Source organism: Crotalus tigris, unplaced genomic scaffold (genome assembly GCF_016545835.1).
Source record: "Crotalus tigris isolate CLP2741 ecotype Arizona unplaced genomic scaffold, ASM1654583v1 scf7180000018376.1261969, whole genome shotgun sequence".
Classification (NCBI taxonomy): domain Eukaryota; kingdom Metazoa; phylum Chordata; class Lepidosauria; order Squamata; family Viperidae; genus Crotalus; species Crotalus tigris.
The window spans coordinates 1239294-1258394 of record NW_024096972.1 but is presented as its reverse complement, the minus strand read 5'-3'; the positions used below and the strand labels follow the sequence as shown (position 1 = coordinate 1258394).

General features: G+C 41.5%; 1 protein-coding gene across 4 annotated transcripts in view; it reads right to left on the bottom strand.

Moving 5' to 3' along the window:
• Window positions 1-228: 228 nt before the first annotated feature.
• SDK2 (sidekick cell adhesion molecule 2) overlaps window positions 229-19101 on the bottom strand; it is a 392527-nt gene continuing 373654 nt past the window's right edge. For all 4 annotated transcript variants that reach the window (XM_039351954.1, XM_039351956.1, XM_039351955.1 and 1 more), the window contains exons 19-29: window positions 10823-11018; window positions 10376-10474; window positions 9073-9264; window positions 5969-6090; window positions 4982-5091; window positions 3918-4068; window positions 2260-2497; window positions 2016-2131; window positions 1418-1607; window positions 751-849; window positions 229-481 (exon numbers count right to left, since the gene is read on the bottom strand). In XM_039351954.1, coding sequence (XP_039207888.1) covers window positions 279-481; window positions 751-849; window positions 1418-1607; window positions 2016-2131; window positions 2260-2497; window positions 3918-4068; window positions 4982-5091; window positions 5969-6090; window positions 9073-9264; window positions 10376-10474; window positions 10823-11018 — 1716 coding nt within the window. In that variant the 3' untranslated portion in view covers window positions 229-278. The remainder of the gene's footprint in view (window positions 482-750; window positions 850-1417; window positions 1608-2015; window positions 2132-2259; window positions 2498-3917; window positions 4069-4981; window positions 5092-5968; window positions 6091-9072; window positions 9265-10375; window positions 10475-10822; window positions 11019-19101) is intronic.

Below are 19101 nucleotides of genomic sequence, written 5' to 3'. Positions count from 1 at the left end.
AGAGAGAGAGAGAGCAAATGTACATTATAAGCAATAAAGTTTTGCAATTACTTTAAATCACTGGTTCTCCATGTATTCCAAAGAACTGGTTGTATCTCAGTGTTTGGTTGAAAGTGATTTGAATGTGACTATTGACCAGGGCTGTGAGTGTGTTGAGTGAATGAGAGTGCACCTGTAACATTTTATGCTGTAACATCCTTAGGAACAAAAATATACTCACTGGGCAAACATACCTAATTTCTATCACAATGTAATTCTGGATTGTCTTATGTCCCACCCTAATTACCTCTCTTTTCCGTAGTGACTACTAAGGCCTCTGCAGCTTCACCCCAGCCCTTTCGGGTCTGCGCTGTGATACGGAAGAGATAGGTGGACTCCGGTCTGAGATTGGTAGCAGTAAACTGGCGTGCGCTGGGGCTGAGGACTTCTACGTTGGCTGAATTGGCAGTTGTAGTGTTGAGGCGGTGAGTGATCTGGTATGCTGCAACAGAGTCAGAATAGCACTGGGTAAGAAAACGTTTGGCAAAAAGGGACACTACCCATACAGCTGTCTTTGGGGCAGCTGAAGAAAGAGTTCTCCCAGTGGAAGTAGATTGTAACCTTGGGAGTAATCACAAAACAAGGCCCAGCCGTTTGATATGAGTTGCCTTTTTTACCCTGCCACAATTTTTCTGTGGCCCTACTTGCTCTTCAGAAAGACGAATGAGAGAAGCTCAAGAACTTGGCTCACTCTGGACTACTGTGTCTTACCTAGAATGATACCATTGGGAGCAGAAGGAGGCTGCCAGATTAGCCGTACAGAAGTTATCCTCACTTCAGGGAAGAGAATGCCTACTGGTGGCCCAGGCACTGGAATACGTCAAGACAAAGGAAAATGGATGATTAGGTTCAGTGATTAAAGTATATGTTTATTTATCCCTTCAGGCAGTGACTGGAATGCACTTACAAACACAGATATATACAATCGATGCTACCCGACACTAAGATCAATCTTGCTTTTTAGGGGGCCACGACACAGGTTGTGGGGATGGGGAGTTGCTTATAACGCAGGATGAAGAGTTTATAATGATAGTGACAATGATCTGGATAGAAGTCTAAGCTCTCTGCCAGCAAATATTGGGTTCAAGAATCTCAAGAAGCTATGTGGGATCGAACCCAGTTAATTTTACCAGGATGTGGAATGAAGTTAATGGAGGATGTGCAGAGAGGGGAAGGAAAATTGTACTCTTCAGCAGATTACTGAGAAATGCAGGAAGGATGCAAAAGGAAGTTTATTTTATGTTTAATAATTTAGAGAAAGATCATGATTAGAACTTGAATTATTAAACATTCCAAATGAAGATGGTATTGGTGTTTGGTTGCTAATCTTTTTAAAAAGTAAGTATAGCTAAGAGACAGAGAGTTACGGGATGCCTACCATCATCCAGTGTGCGCTCAAGTATAGGCGGATTGCTGGGCACTCCATCACCAATGCGGGTGAAAGCAAGCACCCGGATCTCATAAAGGACATATTTTCCCAAGCCTATGAGCTGGGCACTCCGAGAAGCATTGCTTTCCACTAACCAGAACTGGGCCCTTGAATCTGAATCTTTCTCCTTATACATGATCTAGAAGAGAAGATGTACCAATGATTAAAATAAAGGCAAGCAGTCCCCTTTTCCCAGTTCATCAGTGCTAATCAGGAGAGTGTTATTAATTGCATTTGTTCCTGTAAATAGGATGAGACCCCTGGATAAAGATAAGGCATAACATGGATTTGAAGAAGGGGAAATGAGGAGGGGAAAGAAGCAAGGTCATTTTGTGGAAACACAATAACTGAAAGACTGAAAAAAAATGTTCACTAAGGAATCCTCTACTATGGTAGAATCTGCAGGCAGAGATTCAGGATCAAACTGGAAGAAAGACAAAGAGATTAGGTGTGGAGGAATACAATGCTTTAGGTCAGGTCTTTGCAGTATGGCACAAGAGAAAGCAAGTAGGGAAAGGACTGCCAGATCAGTAGTACTGATACTCACCTTGTAACCCAGGATAAATCCATTTCGATCAGCTTCAGGGATATCATTCCACCGCACTAGCATAGAGGTGGAAGTGGTAGCTAGTGCTGAAATATTGGTGGGTCCGAATGAAGGCACTATATATACAAAGAATACGGACAAGAATACACATTGCTACATTGTACAGAACCTCACATGTTAAATTCCAAGCAGGCAGTGATAAGCCTACCAGAATGTCTTAAACAGCTAGAATGGAAAAATATACCTGACTCCCGGGTTCGCCCCACTACAGTCTGACTCCATGGCCCTGGCCCGACAGCATTGAAGGCCTGCACCTGTATACGGTACTCAGTCCATTCCTCCAGGTCCTCAATGGTGAATTCACGCTCCACACGGTCATGGATGGTGTTGGTCAGGGTGTGGCTGCGCCCATCAAGACGTGAGTAGCGCAACCGGTAGCCCACCGACTCAGGGCTGCCATTATATTCACTCTCTGGCAGTGGCTGAGAAAAGAGATGGCCCTTTACTATTGGCCGGCATTCTGTTCTTCTCTAAAATGGTTACATGAAACAGGTAATATCTTCCCTATTCAACTGAACAGATCCTAACCCTTGTAAAACAGGTACGGGTTCAAAGCCTACCTTAGAAGCTGCAGATTTATGTACATAAGGCGAAATTTTATTATTTAAAGTTACCTTGTAACTCTCTTCAACTGAAATGATAAATATAGAAAATGGCCTTCCAGCCAATTCATTAAAAAAATAATAATCAGAAGACACGCAAAAAGAGAGAAAAACAGTTGAATTTCCTTTTTTTTTAATGTCTCATAAGGAATGCATATGGAACAACAATCAATTTGAACCATAAAGATTGGAATCAATTTGAACCCCTAAGGTTTTGAATCCTAATTGTCGTGCGTAGTAGAAAGCCATCTATCTTCTGAAGTCTTCTACCTCCAATACAGATATTACTGAAAGTTTCTGATTTGGATTTAAGAACTTCCCATATAGAAGATAGTAGCACCTGTCTGATCATATCACTCCAAGAAGAGCCAAGAAGAGTTCATCCTGGTTAGTACTTGTATTTAGATGTGAGATTTTTCTAGCTGGACTAGGAAATTCAAAAACATTTTGGCAAAAATGGATTACTAACCATTTCCATAACACTATTGATCAAGAGAACTAAATGAATATATCCATAAAGTCACCACATTAGACTTCTGACATAGTTGAAATCTTAATTTTTCTCACTGAATTTAATTTGGTAGCCTCTCAGCCTTAGATAAGGGCTGGTCTTAAAGTTCCTGTTAGGGGTGGCAAAAATTTTATGAGATGAGAAAATTATAATCTTGGCTGAGGGAAAAGGAACCATGGATAAGTGCATATGGATTGATTCAAAATAGAGCCTTATTCAGCTGGTGCCCCAGCTGAAGTCTTCCACTTCCAAAAATACCTATCATGGGAGTAAAGGAAGGACAGCCAGTAATGCCCCTTCAATTCTCATTATGACTTTGATCTGTACTTCATTTCCAACCCCTTAGTTCTTCCCTTGCTTACAGCCCCATCTTTTCATACCCCATCCCTTTCCTTCACTGTACTTCTAGACTCCTCCATGTAGCCCTAGAATGATAAATGACAGAAAGGGTGAAGTGGGTATTTCAACTGCTCAATATTTCACTGTAGTGATATCCCCAGTTTCTGATCCAGCCTCAACTAGTATTCTTAGCTTCATACGAGTCCCTCTACTAATCTTGAATTCAAATTTACTATTGAAATGAACTACTGAAGTTTGTCTCTCTCACTAGATAAATAATGGTAGGGTGGTCAGCCTGCTGGGATTTGCCCCCTTTCCTCTTCCTTGTTATCCTCTGTTTTTTTCCCCTCCAGAAACAATTATGGGGCCTTTTTAGGCTACAGTTCTCACCATCCATCGTAGCCAGAGGCTGGTTTCACTGGCTGTTCGTACTGTAATATTGGCAGGAGATACATCAGGTGGAGCTTGCAATGTCTGGATCCTGCGGGAAGACGGGCTGGGTGGACTTGTCCCCACAATGTTCACTTGTCGCATCCGGAAACTGGCACCAGAGAGGAAATGGATCAATGTTGGAAGGGATAAGAGCACAGAAAAAATCCTCCAGGATTTTGAACTTCCACATTCACATGACTTGGTGACCTTTTGCTTTGTTTCTCCCCATGGTCCAGTGGAGGAGCCATAATGTGTGATATGCGAGAACATACAAACATGTAGTGCCCTACATATTTGTGTAATGTCTCCATAAAGCCCATATCTGAAGCAAAAGATATTATGTGGGGATTGGGCTACATGTTCTAAACTGTGTGTTGAGTTTTTCAAGAAAGCCTTAATGGAGAATAGGTCTATCAACAGATGTTAGCCATGATTTTCTTATGGAACCTCCATGTTTGGTGGATCAAGGTTTGAAGATGAATTTCAGGAAGCATCAGAAAGGTTTTTGTTTTATGCCCTATTATGGAGGTTTTTTGCTCAGCTCTGACTGGGTTTTATAAAAAGATTGATTTTGATTTTTCTCTTCCTCTTTATATTCTCGTCATCACTGTCCTCATCATCATCATTACTGCTGCCTCCACTGCCACCAGCACCCCTGCCTTTCTTCAGTAACACAATACAACTTGATTGGGATCAGCATCTTTCCCTCCTCATACCATCTAGTTGTTTTTAATAATTGTATTACATTAAACTAATTAACAGAAGACAATACATACAACAATGTTAATATAACAAGGTCCTGAAAAATTAGGTTGCAAGTAGAATAATTCCCAACACTTTGACCATATTGTTTGAAACTCTTCTTCCTTAATTTGTTAGAGATAAAAATTCTAATGAAACTATGGGAAAAGAATGCATTTCAATAATATATTGCTGCAAATCATGTATTGATGTGTCAACATCAATGTGTTGATGTGTCGGGTGACAATATTTTTAGCCTTTCCTTTCTTCGCTTGACTTACCTATAATATGTGTAGGGGTTGAGATTGGGCACCTCCATGGACCGAGCATCTGGTTCATTAGAAACCTGATGGATTAGCATCCACTCTTCACTCTCTCCAGTCTGACCCATCTGAAAGCAAGCAAGGCAGAGTAAAATTGGGAAAGTACGCTATCGTCTGCTTCCCTATTGAACAGGCAAAAAATGAGTTAACTAACATGGTAACATTTGGCATTCTCAGGGAATGAAAAGCAAGACTACTTTTATCTAACAGTAAAATAAATATTTGGACAAGTTTTTTTATTAAAAATCACAATAATTTTACTTGTTGGAATAAATTACAGACCTCTCTCATTATTTGTTATTATTCTCTTATTATGTTGTTGGTCTTTAAACAGAAAGAATGCATACACATGGAATACTTTAATACATGCACACACAAAAGAACAGAACAAATCAAAGATTTTCTGCTAGAAATATTTTTAGAAGTGGCTATTTTTAGAGGTAACTGGATGAGATTCCTATATAAATATGAAATTTTGAGGCCATGTAGTATAATTATGTATCAAATACCATTCTGTCTATTGTTGCTATGATCTGCTATCTCTATTGCTAGGTATTCTAATTCCCAAATAGTATGCTTTCCCCTTTATTCTTGCCCTCAGCCACCGTGACACTTGGTCAAACTAAGTTTTCTGAAATTAAGCAGAATAAAAGAATGCAAGTTTCCCTCCTTCCCTCCCTCTCTCCTTCCCTCCCTCCTTCCCTCCCTCCTTCCTTCCCTCCCTCCTTCCCTCCCTCCCTCCCTCTCTCCTTCCCTCCCTCCCTCCCTCTGTATGCCTGAGTCTTATTTTGATTTGAGACTATAGATTTCAAGTCAAAATATTTACATGAAGTACAATGAGAGGTAAGCTTCTTTAACTTTCATACAACAACTCGATGAAGAGCTATAAAAAGGACAAAAGGTCCGCTGCTTTTTTTTTTTACCAGCAAATGAGATCTGCCTTACCTGAACCTCTACCTGCCACCTGGAAATGGAAGTCTTCCCATCATAACCAGGGCGAAACTGAAGTGTGACTGAACGGGGACCAATGTTGGAGATGCCCAAGTTAGATGGGGCCCCAGGGAGTTCTGTGAACAAGAGAAAGCAGAGAACGTGGAATGCATTAGCTCTAGCATAGACAATACCCATTGACTCAGCTATACTACATCCAGAATGAAAATAGCATCTTGCCCAATGTTCGTACCGACAATTTACTTTACTAATCATGTTTTCTCCACTCTGGTCCCTGCCAAATGGATGACTTTCTACTTCTGTCATCATTAGCCAGCGTAGTCTTTCCTATCAACCTGGCTGAGGGAAATTGAAGGCCGTTTTAAAGATACTAGGATGAGGAGGACTGAACCAATCTAAAAGATGTAACAGGAGTAAACATAACATGCAATTTGGTAAGAACTGTAAGAGGGAAGACTGGATCATACTTTTCCAAAAAGAATTTTTAATGTAAAAAGAGGACAATCAACATAGAACCAGCGAGTTACATATGCCATACACAGTAAAGTAAAGATGAAATCGCCACCAGTATCTGATAATCAGATATGGTTTTGCTTAAGTTGGCAAGGTGGGGTAGGGTAGAAAAGCAGTGTAGTTCCTGTGTAAATACCTGCCACATCTAAAAATTAACCTCTTATTACAATATTTGTTGAGGTCTTAGCTACCGAAATTAAAACAAGGCAAATTCTCAGTCTAGAGTCTGGTGAGTCAGGTGGCATGCAAATTCTTACAGTAAAATAAAAATAAATAAAATGTGAAGAGGCTATAGAACCTTGTTTCCTAAAAACCTTGGACTTCAGGGAAATCACTGCTTCACTAAAGGTGCTCTAATATGTTAGGGAAGTTGAGAAGTCATACAAATAGCTTTTGGCATATAGTCTCCATGCCCTAAAATGCACCACTTTATATAATTTCAAAGAATCTGATTACATTTGCGCTCATATTCATGGGCAACAAAACCATTTTCTAAGAATAAGTAGGTTCAAGAAGAGACAACTCTGAGCCAAGAAGCATCAGAGAAGAACCACTGATTCCTGTTAGGGAAGGAGAAAGTTTTCAAAGAGTTAAGTCAAGAAAGCAAGCAGTACAATTTCTCCAGGACTAAAAACATCCAACATTTCCCTAACAAATACTAAGAGGTTGTCATTGCCCTCATCTCTTGCTTGTGTGTTTCCACCAAGCACCTGGCTAGTCACTGCATAAAATGAGTCCAGGAGTAAATAGGCCTTTGGTCTGATCCAGCTGGAAGGATTAAGCATCCTTCTCTTCTGCCTGCAATTCCACAGAAAAGAGTGTTTATTAGAGCTGTGCAATGCTTTAGATTCAGTTTGGAAGAGATGCTTTGGAATGCATGAGAGCATGAAAGCAGCATCTGTCTACAACTTGTTAAAGCTTTTGTACCATTCTAAAATCTATGAGTTTCATGACATGCATATTGTGTGTTGTTTGTTCCCCAAACATCAAGACCTGCCAACAGCAGCAGATCATCTAAATGACCCCAACCTCAGCCCACAATCAAGAAACAGGAATAAACAACAAACAGCTTTTGGTGACTGACATGGTGGCTTATTAATGATGCATTAAGCAGGATCACTACCTACTTGGCGCAGGCTTAATATTGGCACAGGCTTCAAACAAATATCTAAAGTGATTTGAATATTCATCAGATTCAAAACTTCCATCTCATGAAGGTCACCAGGGGAGCTGACAGTGTTGTCTGTAATTTCATATTCATTACTCTGATGTTTGTTAATTTAATAATGCTGAAGCTTGAGAGAAGTTGCTTGTTGTCAGATTGTGACGGGCATGTTATGTGCCTGAATGAATGAAGCACACACACTCGAATTAATTGAATTACTGAAAAGAACAAATGTTGAAATTGAGATTGACAAAGTCAAGGTTCAGTCAGGCAAACTGAATTAAATCAGATATGTAATATTATGTAGTTCAGAAAATGCAACTTCAAGGCGGCAGAGGAAGGTAAGAAAAGGCGAGCGAGAGATTCATTCCTCATTAAGGGAAGAACATACCTTAGAACATACCTTAGACAAAATTTGTTCCTTGCTCAATTTTGTTATGCAATATAGCAGAAATATACCGAAAAAACATTGTTCCCTTATTAAGATTCATTGTAATTATTTGTAATCATGTCTTTCTTTAACATGCCTTGAAGTGGCATTTGTAGCTTTGAAGGTCCAGGATACATCAGGATTTCTATCTGCTTAGTGTTCCAAACTGATGCTCCTCAAAGGCCTGGTTAAGAGTTCAATTAGGGACATTTCCTGAAAATAGCTGAATCAGTTTTGAGCACTCATATCAGATCTGCAGGTTCACTCCCTTGGAGAAGAAGATATTAGTCTTAATAATTTTCACAGCAGGTACCAACAGCTTCTGAGACAAGACGGGTTAGCAGTTTGCAAGATGCTAGGATTTGTATCACTAGTGCACAGACCAGATATAGGCCTGCTGTTCAGAATAACTGCCAGGAATTCTTTAAAAATCCCAATTTTTTTTTGTACTAGGAAAAGTACATTTTTTTTTGTTCTTGTACTTATATGGGAAGGGGGAGGGGAAAGGGCGGGGGAAGGAGATATCTTTCCTGTTATCACCTCTTTCCTTTTCTGAAAAAGAAATCACACACCTGAACCAAGAAAAAGATAAACTTGACCATTGTCAAAATATTCCCTTTCCTCACAAACAAACATTGAAAATCTACACGGAAAATTTGGGTAACTATAGTTTTCCCTAAATGGTTAGTTTAGGTATTATCTTCTAGTGGAATTTTCCTTGTAACTTGAAATATCTGGATTGATCGGTTTCTGTCCGTGCTTATTATTGGACTTGTAATTCATTTGTATGTACATCCATCTTTTTAGTAATTTCTATCATATGTTCAATGTCAAATGCATCCATACATTGGTTGTAAACAAAGAACTGTTCCCTGTATTGTATCCTTGTAGAATTTTCAGTCTGAGCTAAAGGACAGAGACTGAGATATCCCTACTAAGCCTGGCAGTAAGATGCTAATTGCTGCAGGAAGACCAATAAATCAAGCTTACCTGGGGGAACCCCAGAAGAAATGGTAGAGGAAGACACCTGTCCTTGTCCCTTGGATGTCATGGCTGCCACTTCAATAGTGTAGGTGGTCAAAGCAGTGAGGCCAGTAACCCGATACTCCAGGGTGACATTGGGAAGGTAGTGTGTAACACGTGTGTTTGTGCGATTGTATTCTTCCCAGGAGATTCGGTAGCCTAAAAGAACCCACAATGTATATAGTCAAATAAGTTTATTACAGTCGAAGATCAGAGATCCCAATGTACATAGATACATATAGTACCATACACATCTTATATTCCTAGTCAGGATGCACTCAGAACAAACCTAAATAACTCAGTAAAACTTTTAAAAATCTACTTATTACAAGCAGGGAAAGAGGCCACATGATTTTTTCCGAGAAATAGATATCAAAATATGTATGATGAAAATTTCCTTATAGCCACTAATTTTATCCTCTAGATCCTCAGAAATATTTTTTTTATTCTATCGCATGTGTCCTTATCATTACCATGCTAAACATGGAGAGTAACCACAAAAATCAGGATCTAGCAAATGCCCTGTCTCCATGTTTCTTGGCATGGGGAAAGAAAATAAAATGGAAATCTCTTCTGTTTAACCCAAATGAAAATGTAGGTAAGGCAGCATAGTGGTTTGACTTCTACTTCAGTAATTTCAATGAACTCTGGTGCCTTGTTTTCAAGAGAAGGGTGAACAAAATGAAAACTTCTGGCAAAGGGCAATTACCTACCCAATAGTTTAGGTGTTAATGATGCAGAATTTTTCTTACAGCATTCCCTCCTGTGCAAATCCATGCAAGAAGTTAAACATCCCAGGTACAAGGGTGCTTCAGAAGCCCACAAAATTCTGGGGATAGATGGATGCCAATTCTGACTTGACATAAAAACTGTATGTGGAGGGCCCAGAGCTGAACTCTGTATAGTTTCCAATGTAACCTTTCTAACTAGTTCATTATCTTTTGCTAATGATAACCTATTCCTGCAAAATATAGTAATCACCTGGGCAGAAGGTTACCAAAACATAATTATAGGGATGTGCTATGCTGGATGTGGTTGATTGATGGAGACAAAAGTCTATTCCTGAACCATCTGTGATCTTGATTTTAACCTTTTACTTAATTGTTGCTAATCTTAATTTAATGCTTTTAATGTTTTAAACCTATGCTTTTGGTCTACCGTAAGCTGCCTAGAGTTACTCGGGTCAGTGAGATGTACGGCATATACATTTAATCAATCAATCAATCAATCAATCCTCAAGGATGAGCCTCTGGGAAGTATGTCTACTTACCTGTTAAGATGCCATTCTTTTCCAAGGGCTCTTGCCAGCTGACCTTCAAAGATGTGTCTAAGATCTCATTGAAGCTGAGATGTCCCACTGGACCGGGAACTAGTCAAACAAAGAATCCCTCAGCCAGAAAATTACAACAGAACAACCATTCTGTTAATTCTTCAAAAGGGTAAGCTATTGTCCCTGACTTTCCAGAGGAATACATTAAACCTCTTTGGGAATGGATGAAAATTTAATTGCAGTGAGCATCAGGGCCTTTAGAAAAATATTGCCGTTTTAGCAATGAAAAGCTAGACCTGGCAACTGAGGCAATAACAGATTTCTGCAATGGAAGAAGGTTTTTAACTCATGCTGCCTAGTGTGTAAGGAGAGTGTGGGCCCATAGATAATGCACATGCAGGAATCCAAGAACTGGGCCTTGCCCAGCTCCAAAGGGAAAGGCCGTACCGTCCTCATGGGTGCGCACCAGCTGTGGTGGGCTGCGAGGTCCATCGCCTGGAGTAGTGAAACACAGGACTGAAGTGAAATATTCTGTGAATTTCTTGAGACCTGAGATATAACCAACATGGATATTGTCTTGGAAGTTAGGCCGTACTGTCACCATAGTCATATCTTCTTCTTGTACCGGTTCCCAGGCAATCAGCTGAGAGAAAACGAACAAAATCATATTTTGATCAGATTAATCTCTGTATTTACCTAGAGGTAAATACATTGCATGAATGCAGGAAATGTCATTAAACCTGCCAGTGAAAAAAATTAAATTGGAAAGAAAGTTTATTTAGGAAGGGCAAACAGCGTTACGTAATTAAGTGAAAACAAACAAAAAAAGAGTAGAATTGGAACATTTCTTTCTTTCTCAGGTTTAAACAAATCTGAGATCTTATGCGAGGATGTTACTTTATTTTCTACCCAAACAGCCCACCATATAAGTTGTTCTTACAAAGTGATATACTTAGTAAAGATGATACAGGAAGGTTTGCTACAGAGGTAGGTTCTGTCAACCTTCACTGGTTTTCTCTGTCTGTCTGTCTGTCTGTCTGTCTGTCTATCCATCTTTTATTTATGTATCTTCTTTGCACTGCTATCCCAATTAGAAAATAAACAAATGGCAACATCACATCATCTCAGATGAGGGCATTCAAAGATAGCTTGGTCTTTAAGAACTTTTTTTTTTTTTTTAAAGGGGAAGCTAATCTGACTCTAAAGGGATGTTGATGCACAATGTGGCACTGTGTAGCAGAAAAACAGCCTCAGCCTTCCAAAGGTCCTGGAAGTATGGATTTGCAATAGTTTCTCCCTGTTAGATCTAATAGGCAAGTCCAAATTGTTTGGAGGAGGTATCTATATGCAAAAAAAATACATTAAGGGCTTTATAGATCAGAACTAGTATAGGTTGTCCTTGACTTACAAACATTTGTTTTAGTGACCATGCAAAGTTACAAAGGCACTGAAAAAAGTGACTTATGACTATTTTTCACACTTATGACTTGCGGCATCCCCAAGGTCATGTGATCAAAATTCGGATGCTTGGCATATTTATGGCGGCTATGGTGTCCCGGGGTCATGTGATCACCTTTTAAGATCTTCTGACAAGCAAAGTCAATGGGGAACCCAGATCCACTTAGCAACCATGTAAACTAACTTAACAACTTCAGCGATTCATTTAATGTGGGAAGAAAGGTTGTAAAACGGAGCAAAAGTCACTTAACAACTGCCTCACGTAGCAGAGGAAATTCTGGGCCCAGTTGAGATCATCAGTTGAGGACTACCTATACTTTGCAAATTTGGGTTTGTTTTTTTTCCTCTTCTAGATTGAGTAAATATTGGATACAATGGTCAGTTTATGTTTTAACTTTCAATGCAAGTTTTAACTTTCAATGCCCTTTTAATGTTCTAAACTTGTAATTGTTTTATACTGTTATTTATGGGACTGTAATCTGCTCAGAGTTGCTTGACAGTGAGATGGGAGGCATATAAATTTAATAAATAAAATAAAATAAATATTTTTTCTGGCTTATCTTCCTTGTGCACTTAAATGGAATATAGATTTGCTACATGCACACAGAATCTTTGTTATGAAGAAGAGTTTGTGTGTTTTTTTTAAAAAAGACAAAGAATCATGCTTTTTGTCTTTAAACTGTCCCCTGCAATCAGCTGTTACAACAAATGCACAAATAAAACTGTCACTGAATCTCACTCATTTGTTGTCTATGCCCAAATTCAGGGATAAAAGAGACAAAAAATTACAGAAAAGGGAGAAATAAAGTTAGAAAGAGATAATTTATTCTTCAAATAATCCAGTTTGCTATTTTGTCACTGCAACTTCAGATATAAGTGCTAATGCATTAATCTAAACAGGCTTATTACATATGCTTTTAATTAACTGTCCATGCAATCGCTGTTAGTTTCCATACACTGATGGCATTTTTGTTGTCCTGAGCCAACAATACAGCAGATCCTAGAACCTTGGAATAACTAAAATCTTGAAGTTACCTGCTTTGTGTGTAACTGCTCTGGGATATAGGCCTCATCCACACACTCTCCTTGCCCTGGCTCTGAAGTGAAAGGCTAATAATTTTTTAGGGCATATCCTTGCCATAAAACTATCATCTTGATACCGGCCTACTGCTCAGGCTTTGCAGAACCTTGAATGGCCCTGAAGAGAATATTCAGAAGCCTTTACAAAGGTAGAAGCTTTCCTTAAGCCCTAGGAAAGGAGTTAAGAAGAGACTTGGCTTCTCCCTGACACACCAAGAAATAAGAAGGAAAGAAGACAAGGCACAAGTAGACTTGTAAGATTCTATAGCCTACCCTTATAAAGTATAAGTTTATATATTTTTACATTTTATAGCCTATTCCTATAAAATACACGTCTAGTCTTCTTGTGGTGTTGATTTCCTGATTTGGGCTGCCTCATAGAGCTGACAGAATCAAACTGATCAGGCAAGAAATTCAATGCAATCTCGTCTGTGAATATCTCATTCATATAGTGGAAGAGTCTAATGGCGCCATTAGGGCTCTAATTCTCCCACTGCAGGACTCTCCTTTTCACATCTGGCTGCTGAACTCTATGTTTGCATGTCCATTTCTGCTTCAGCGGCAGTGAGACTAGAGCTTTTCTGGCAATCCCAAAAAATATTATTTCCTTCTATTTTTTTTTTAGCCCAGGTGGGATCTGCAAAATTCTAGAACTGTGTGATTAAACATGTGTGAACTTCAACTCCCCAGATTGCTGGCCGGGGAATTCTGGCAGTTGAAGTCCATTCATCTTGAAGCCACCAAGGCTGAAACACTATTCTAAAAGATATTACATCAGGTGGCTATTTCTATGCAGGTGATTCCTACCTGCCTTGCACTCCACTTCAACCTAGCTACCTCTTCCCCCTGCTAAACACTGAACTTTCAGCTTCTCTGGTTTGTTTCCTTTGATGCACCTTCCTTTACCTCTATGCTGTACCCCTATAGCAGCAGCAGAAACTGATGCTTCCGTTCTCAGGTACATGTGTAAGTGTGAGAGTGCGAGTGCGAGTGCATGCATTAATCCAGAGAGGAATAATACATCACCTTCCCAGAAAGTCCTTATTACTATTTTGTAAAACAATAATAAGAAAAAAGGGAAGTGTGGTCTGTTTTTAAGTGTGAAAAAGGAGTATTTTTTTTAAGGAATAACATAATGAATTGGACACAAGTAAGAAAGACAAAACAAATGGAGAAAATGGAAGAGATGTAAAACCAAGGAGCTGACACATATAAACATATAAATATTAGGAACTATTGAGGCTAATTTTTCTCCTCCCAAACTCTTAACCTTTTTCTCCTCTATTAAACTCTACTCAAGCGTGGCTCTTTCCCACACATCTCCTGTGCTGCACCTGTTATTACCTCAACAGCAATAACACACAAGCACACATATGCATGGACAGAGTCTTCATGTGAGAGCAACGATTTATTAACTTTGTTTTGGAAAAATAATAAGATGAACACTGTGGGAGCAGCAGGAGCATTCAGATATCAGGGATGGTACAGTTTTGAAGGATGAAGAAAGGCCCACGGTGCAGCAGAATTACACTGGAAAAAGCATGTGACAATTCAGCCCTAAGACAGCAAATTCAGTTTATGGGAAATGTACAGTAATCAAATGTCCTCATAGACTATCTTAGATATGTTTACACAGTCAGATCCTGTAGAAGTCATAAAGAATGGCTTTAAAGTACAAGAAGGAGAATAGAATAGAATAGAATAGAATAGAATAGAATAGAATAGGACCTTGGAAGTCTTCTAGTCCAGCCCCCTGCTCAAGCAGGAGAACCTATATCATCGTAGACAAGTGACTGTCCAGCCTCTTCTTTAAAAACTCTAGTGATGGAGCCCCCACGATTTCTGGAGGAAAGCTGTTCTACTGGTTAATTGTCCTCACTGTCAGGAAATTTCTCCTTAATTCCAGGTTGCTTCTCTCTTTGATCAGTTTCCAACCATTGTTTCTTGTCCTTTCCTCTGGTGCTTTGATGAATAACATGACTGTTATGTCCTGAGCCTGTGAAAGCAGGCTCGGGGCATTGCAACGGTCCCGGGCAGGTGCAAGCTGCCCAGGACCAGACTGGCTGTCGCCAGCACTCGCGCACCAAATGTAACAGTTTGGCCCGGGAATCGCCTATAAAAGGGGCAGGGAGATTTGGGCGTAGTCGGCGTCTTGTAACCAGTATGCTGAACAGAAATAAAGAGGTTCCTGAGAACTACAACTGCTTCTCGTGTCATTGCCATTTCGCGAAGGACTTAACACTGGCGACAAAGGTGGGATTGCCTTACATCGACTGAAGACAGGTGTAAGCTTACCCTAGAGTCCTGAGCAGTAGGAACGGCGTTAACTCAGCAGCTGCCCGCCAATCCAGCGAACATCGGGGGTAAGCTGGCTGATAGACCCTTCCTTTTCTACAAAAATGGCAAAGGTTGGAAGACTTTCAGAATTCAACATCTCGCATCTGGAAAGATGGGAGTCCTACGTAGCCAGGGTGGAAAACTATCTTAAAGTCAATCAAGTAAGAGAAGATAGTTTAAAAGCCACCACCCTGCTGTGCGTTTGCGGTCAAGATGCATTCGAAATCGCTGAAAACATAGCAGCACCTGTACCTCTAGAATCTGTTAACTACACAGATCTCAAAAAACTACTAAAGGAACACTTCCAGCCCAAATTGTCTGTCATCGCTTGGCACCACACCTTCGAACAGAGGGATCAGTGACCCGGAGAATCAGCCAAAGAATACATTGCTGCGCTGAGAAAAGCCGCTAAACACTGCGAGTTCAAGGACCTAGAAGAACGGCTGAGAGACAGATTTGTATGTGGACTGAGGCATAGAGAATTGCAGCAGAGACTTTTCGCTAAAGAAGACCTATCATTCCAAGATGCCTTGAGAGAGGTTACTGCAGAAGAGGCAGCGGGCGGCACCATCAAGAACATGAGGCCGATCAGAAGCACTCCAGAAGCTGTGTCCGTGCACCAGGAAGAAGTCCAAAGGAACCCAGAGGAGGATCCTGACGATGAAGTAGACCGTCTCTACCCCACAAAAGAAGGGAAACAGAAGGAAAGCTCTTCAGCTCTCCCCAAGTGCCTCGGTTGTGGAGGTCGCCACAAGAGGACTGACTGTAGATTCCGCTCCGCTATCTGTAGGGCATGCGGAAAACAGGGACACATTGCAGCTGTGTGTCTGGGCCGTCAGAAGGTACAACTTCGGGAAGAATTGCGCCTGAAAGGTACCAGAATCCCCAGCCAAAACAGGGTGGTTTCTATGCTTCGCGAAGAAGCATCTATAGGACAGGCACACACAAGCCCATTAAGAAAAAGCTGTCACTTAAAGTGAAGCTACAAGGGGTTCCATTGGCTATGGAACTGGATACGGGGTCTGCACTTTCAATCATTTCCATGCACACATTCAGGAAGATTTGTTCTGGCAGCGGATTTCAGGCCAAGCTGAGGCCTTCCGACATTGTGTTAACAGACTTTCAAAACTCCAGAGTGTGTGTTAAGGGGGAGGCCACCCTTAACGTACAGTATAAGGATTTTGAAGGTCCACTAGATGTAATAGTAGTAGGGGGTGAGCGAACGAGTCTCATAGGACTCGATTGGTTTGAGGCCTTGGGAATACACGTCACAGGGCTCAATAACTTGCAAACAGTAGACCTACAAGAAGTCTACAAAGAATTTGCAGATGTTTTCAGCCCCCAGCTGGGCACGTACAAAGGACCCCCTGTGTCACTGAAATTAGACCCCACTGTCAACCCTATTAGAATTAAAGCAAGAAGGGTTCCTTTTGCCTTGAAAGGTAAAATTGACACCGAATTAGACAAATTGATTCAGCAAGGAGTTTTAGAACCTGTTGACTCCAGTCCTTGGGAGACCCCCATTGTCACGCCTCTTAAGGCAAATGGGGACATTCGCATCTGTGAAGATTACAAATGCACTCTGAATAAGGCATTGCAGCAACATGCCTATCCTGTTCCCATGGTCAGTCATATTCTGGCCTCCCTCAAGGGGGGGCGTGTTTTTGCAAAGCTTGACCTAGCTCAGGCATATCAACAGTTGCCTGTTGATGATGCTGCTGCCATAGCTCAAACCATTGTAACCCACAGGGGGGCATTCAAGGTAAAGAGGTTACAATTTGGAGTAAATGTGGCTCCTGGAATTTTCCAAAGCATAATGGAAAACACACTACGGGGTATACCAGGGATTTGCCCCTATTTTGATGATGTCTTAATTGCTGGAGACTCTACACACAACTTAGCTGAGAGATTACGGGCTGTCCTGCTGAGGTTCAGGAAAACAGGCCTCAAACTTAAGAAGGACAAATGTAAAATTGGGGTGCCTTCTACAGATTTTCTGGGATTCAAAATTGATGCTACCGGGATTCACCCTGCTGAATCCAAATTGAAAGCTATTATGCATGCTCCTAGGCCAAAGTCTAAGGCCCAACTATAGGCCTTTCTGGGCCTTCTGAACTTTTACAACTCCTTCCTTCCAAACAAGGCTAGTGTAGCCGAGCCTCTTCATAGGCTCCTGGACAAACAGGCAGTGTGGCAGTGGTCACAAAAACACGAAGCAAGTTTCAATGAGGTTAAGGCCTTACTCACTTCTAACAGTGTGCTCGCACATTTCAATGAATCCCTTCCTGTGTGCATCGCTTGTGATGCTTCTCCTTATGGGGTGGGAGCTGTACTAAGCCACCTCAGATAGGATGGAACTCAGGTTCCTATTGCATATTACTCCAGAACCTTGTCTTCTGCAGAGAGAAATTATGCTCAAATTGACAGGGAGGCTTTAGCTGTTGTTGCTGGAATCAAAAAGTTCCATGATTTCCTATATGGCAGGCATTTCACGGTCTTCACTGACCATAAGCCTTTGTTGGGGCTGTTTACCACACATAAACAAACTCCCCAAATCATCTCCCCCAGAATGCTGAGATGGTCTATCTTTCTGTCTGCCTATGATTTTTCCTTATTTCACAAACCGGGGAAAGAAATGGGCCACGCTGACGGCCTCAGTAGATTACCCCTGCCAGTAATAGAGGCTGACCCTGTACCAACAATCAATATCCTCTCCATTCAGGCCTTGCCTGAGTCCCCTTTAGATAAAGGGATGTGGCTGCTGAATCAGCCACAGATCTCACACTTTCTCGTGTCCTATCTTGGGTTTTATCTGGATGGCCAGAGAGCTGTCCAGGAACTGAGTTTCAGAGTTTCTGGTCCAAAAGGAACGAATTATCCACTTTCCAGGGTTGTCTGCTTTGGGGGAGCAGAGTTGTCATTCCTACCTCAATGAGGACTAGGGTCTTAGGTTCCCTCCACGAGGGTCATCCTGGCATTGTACGTATGAAGGCGCTTGCGCGCAGCCATTTGTGGTGGCCTGGGTTAGACAGAGACATTGAGGCTAAGGTGCATGCATGCCACCTTTGTCAGCTCTCACGCCCTGAAATGCCCCAAGCTCCTGTACATAGATGGGAGGAAACACAGTCTCCATGGTCTAGGGTGCACATTGACTACGCTGGGCCCTTTCAGGGTCAATTCTTCTTGGTCCTGGTTGACAGCCATTCAAAATGGCTTGAGGTTGTACCTGTCTCTTCCACCACCACTGCAAAGACTATTCAAGTACTGAGGGGGATTTTTGCTGCACACGGGCTTCCTGATGTCCTCGTATCTGACAATGGCCCTCAATTCACTTCTTCCGAATTCCAAGCTTTCTTACAGGCCAACATGATTCGTCATGCCACCTCTGCGCCTTTCCACCCGTCCACCAACGGTATGGCTGAACGCATGGTTCGCATCACCAAGGACGCTTTGAAGAAAATTACCTATGGAGACTGGCATCACAGGTTGGCTGACTTCCTCCTTTCTTATCGCACTACACCTTCCACTTCTACTGGGAGGAGCCCAGCTGAACTTTGTTGGGGGCGCAAACTGACTACCAAGCTTGACCGGTTGCACCCGGACAGACTACCTTCCACAATCACACACCCCAGGGCACCTAGACAACTGCTTGTGGGTGCCCCGGTTTGGACTCGTAACTACGGGCCTGGTCATTCATGGATCCCTGCCACTGTGTCCAGGGTCACAGGTCCTTTGTCCTACGAGGTTTCCCTGGACGACGGTCGTGTCCTGCGGCGACACATCGACCAGCTCCGCACTAGACGGGACCTGCCCACTGAGACTCCTGGTTCTTTTCCAGGGGGGAGGGGGAC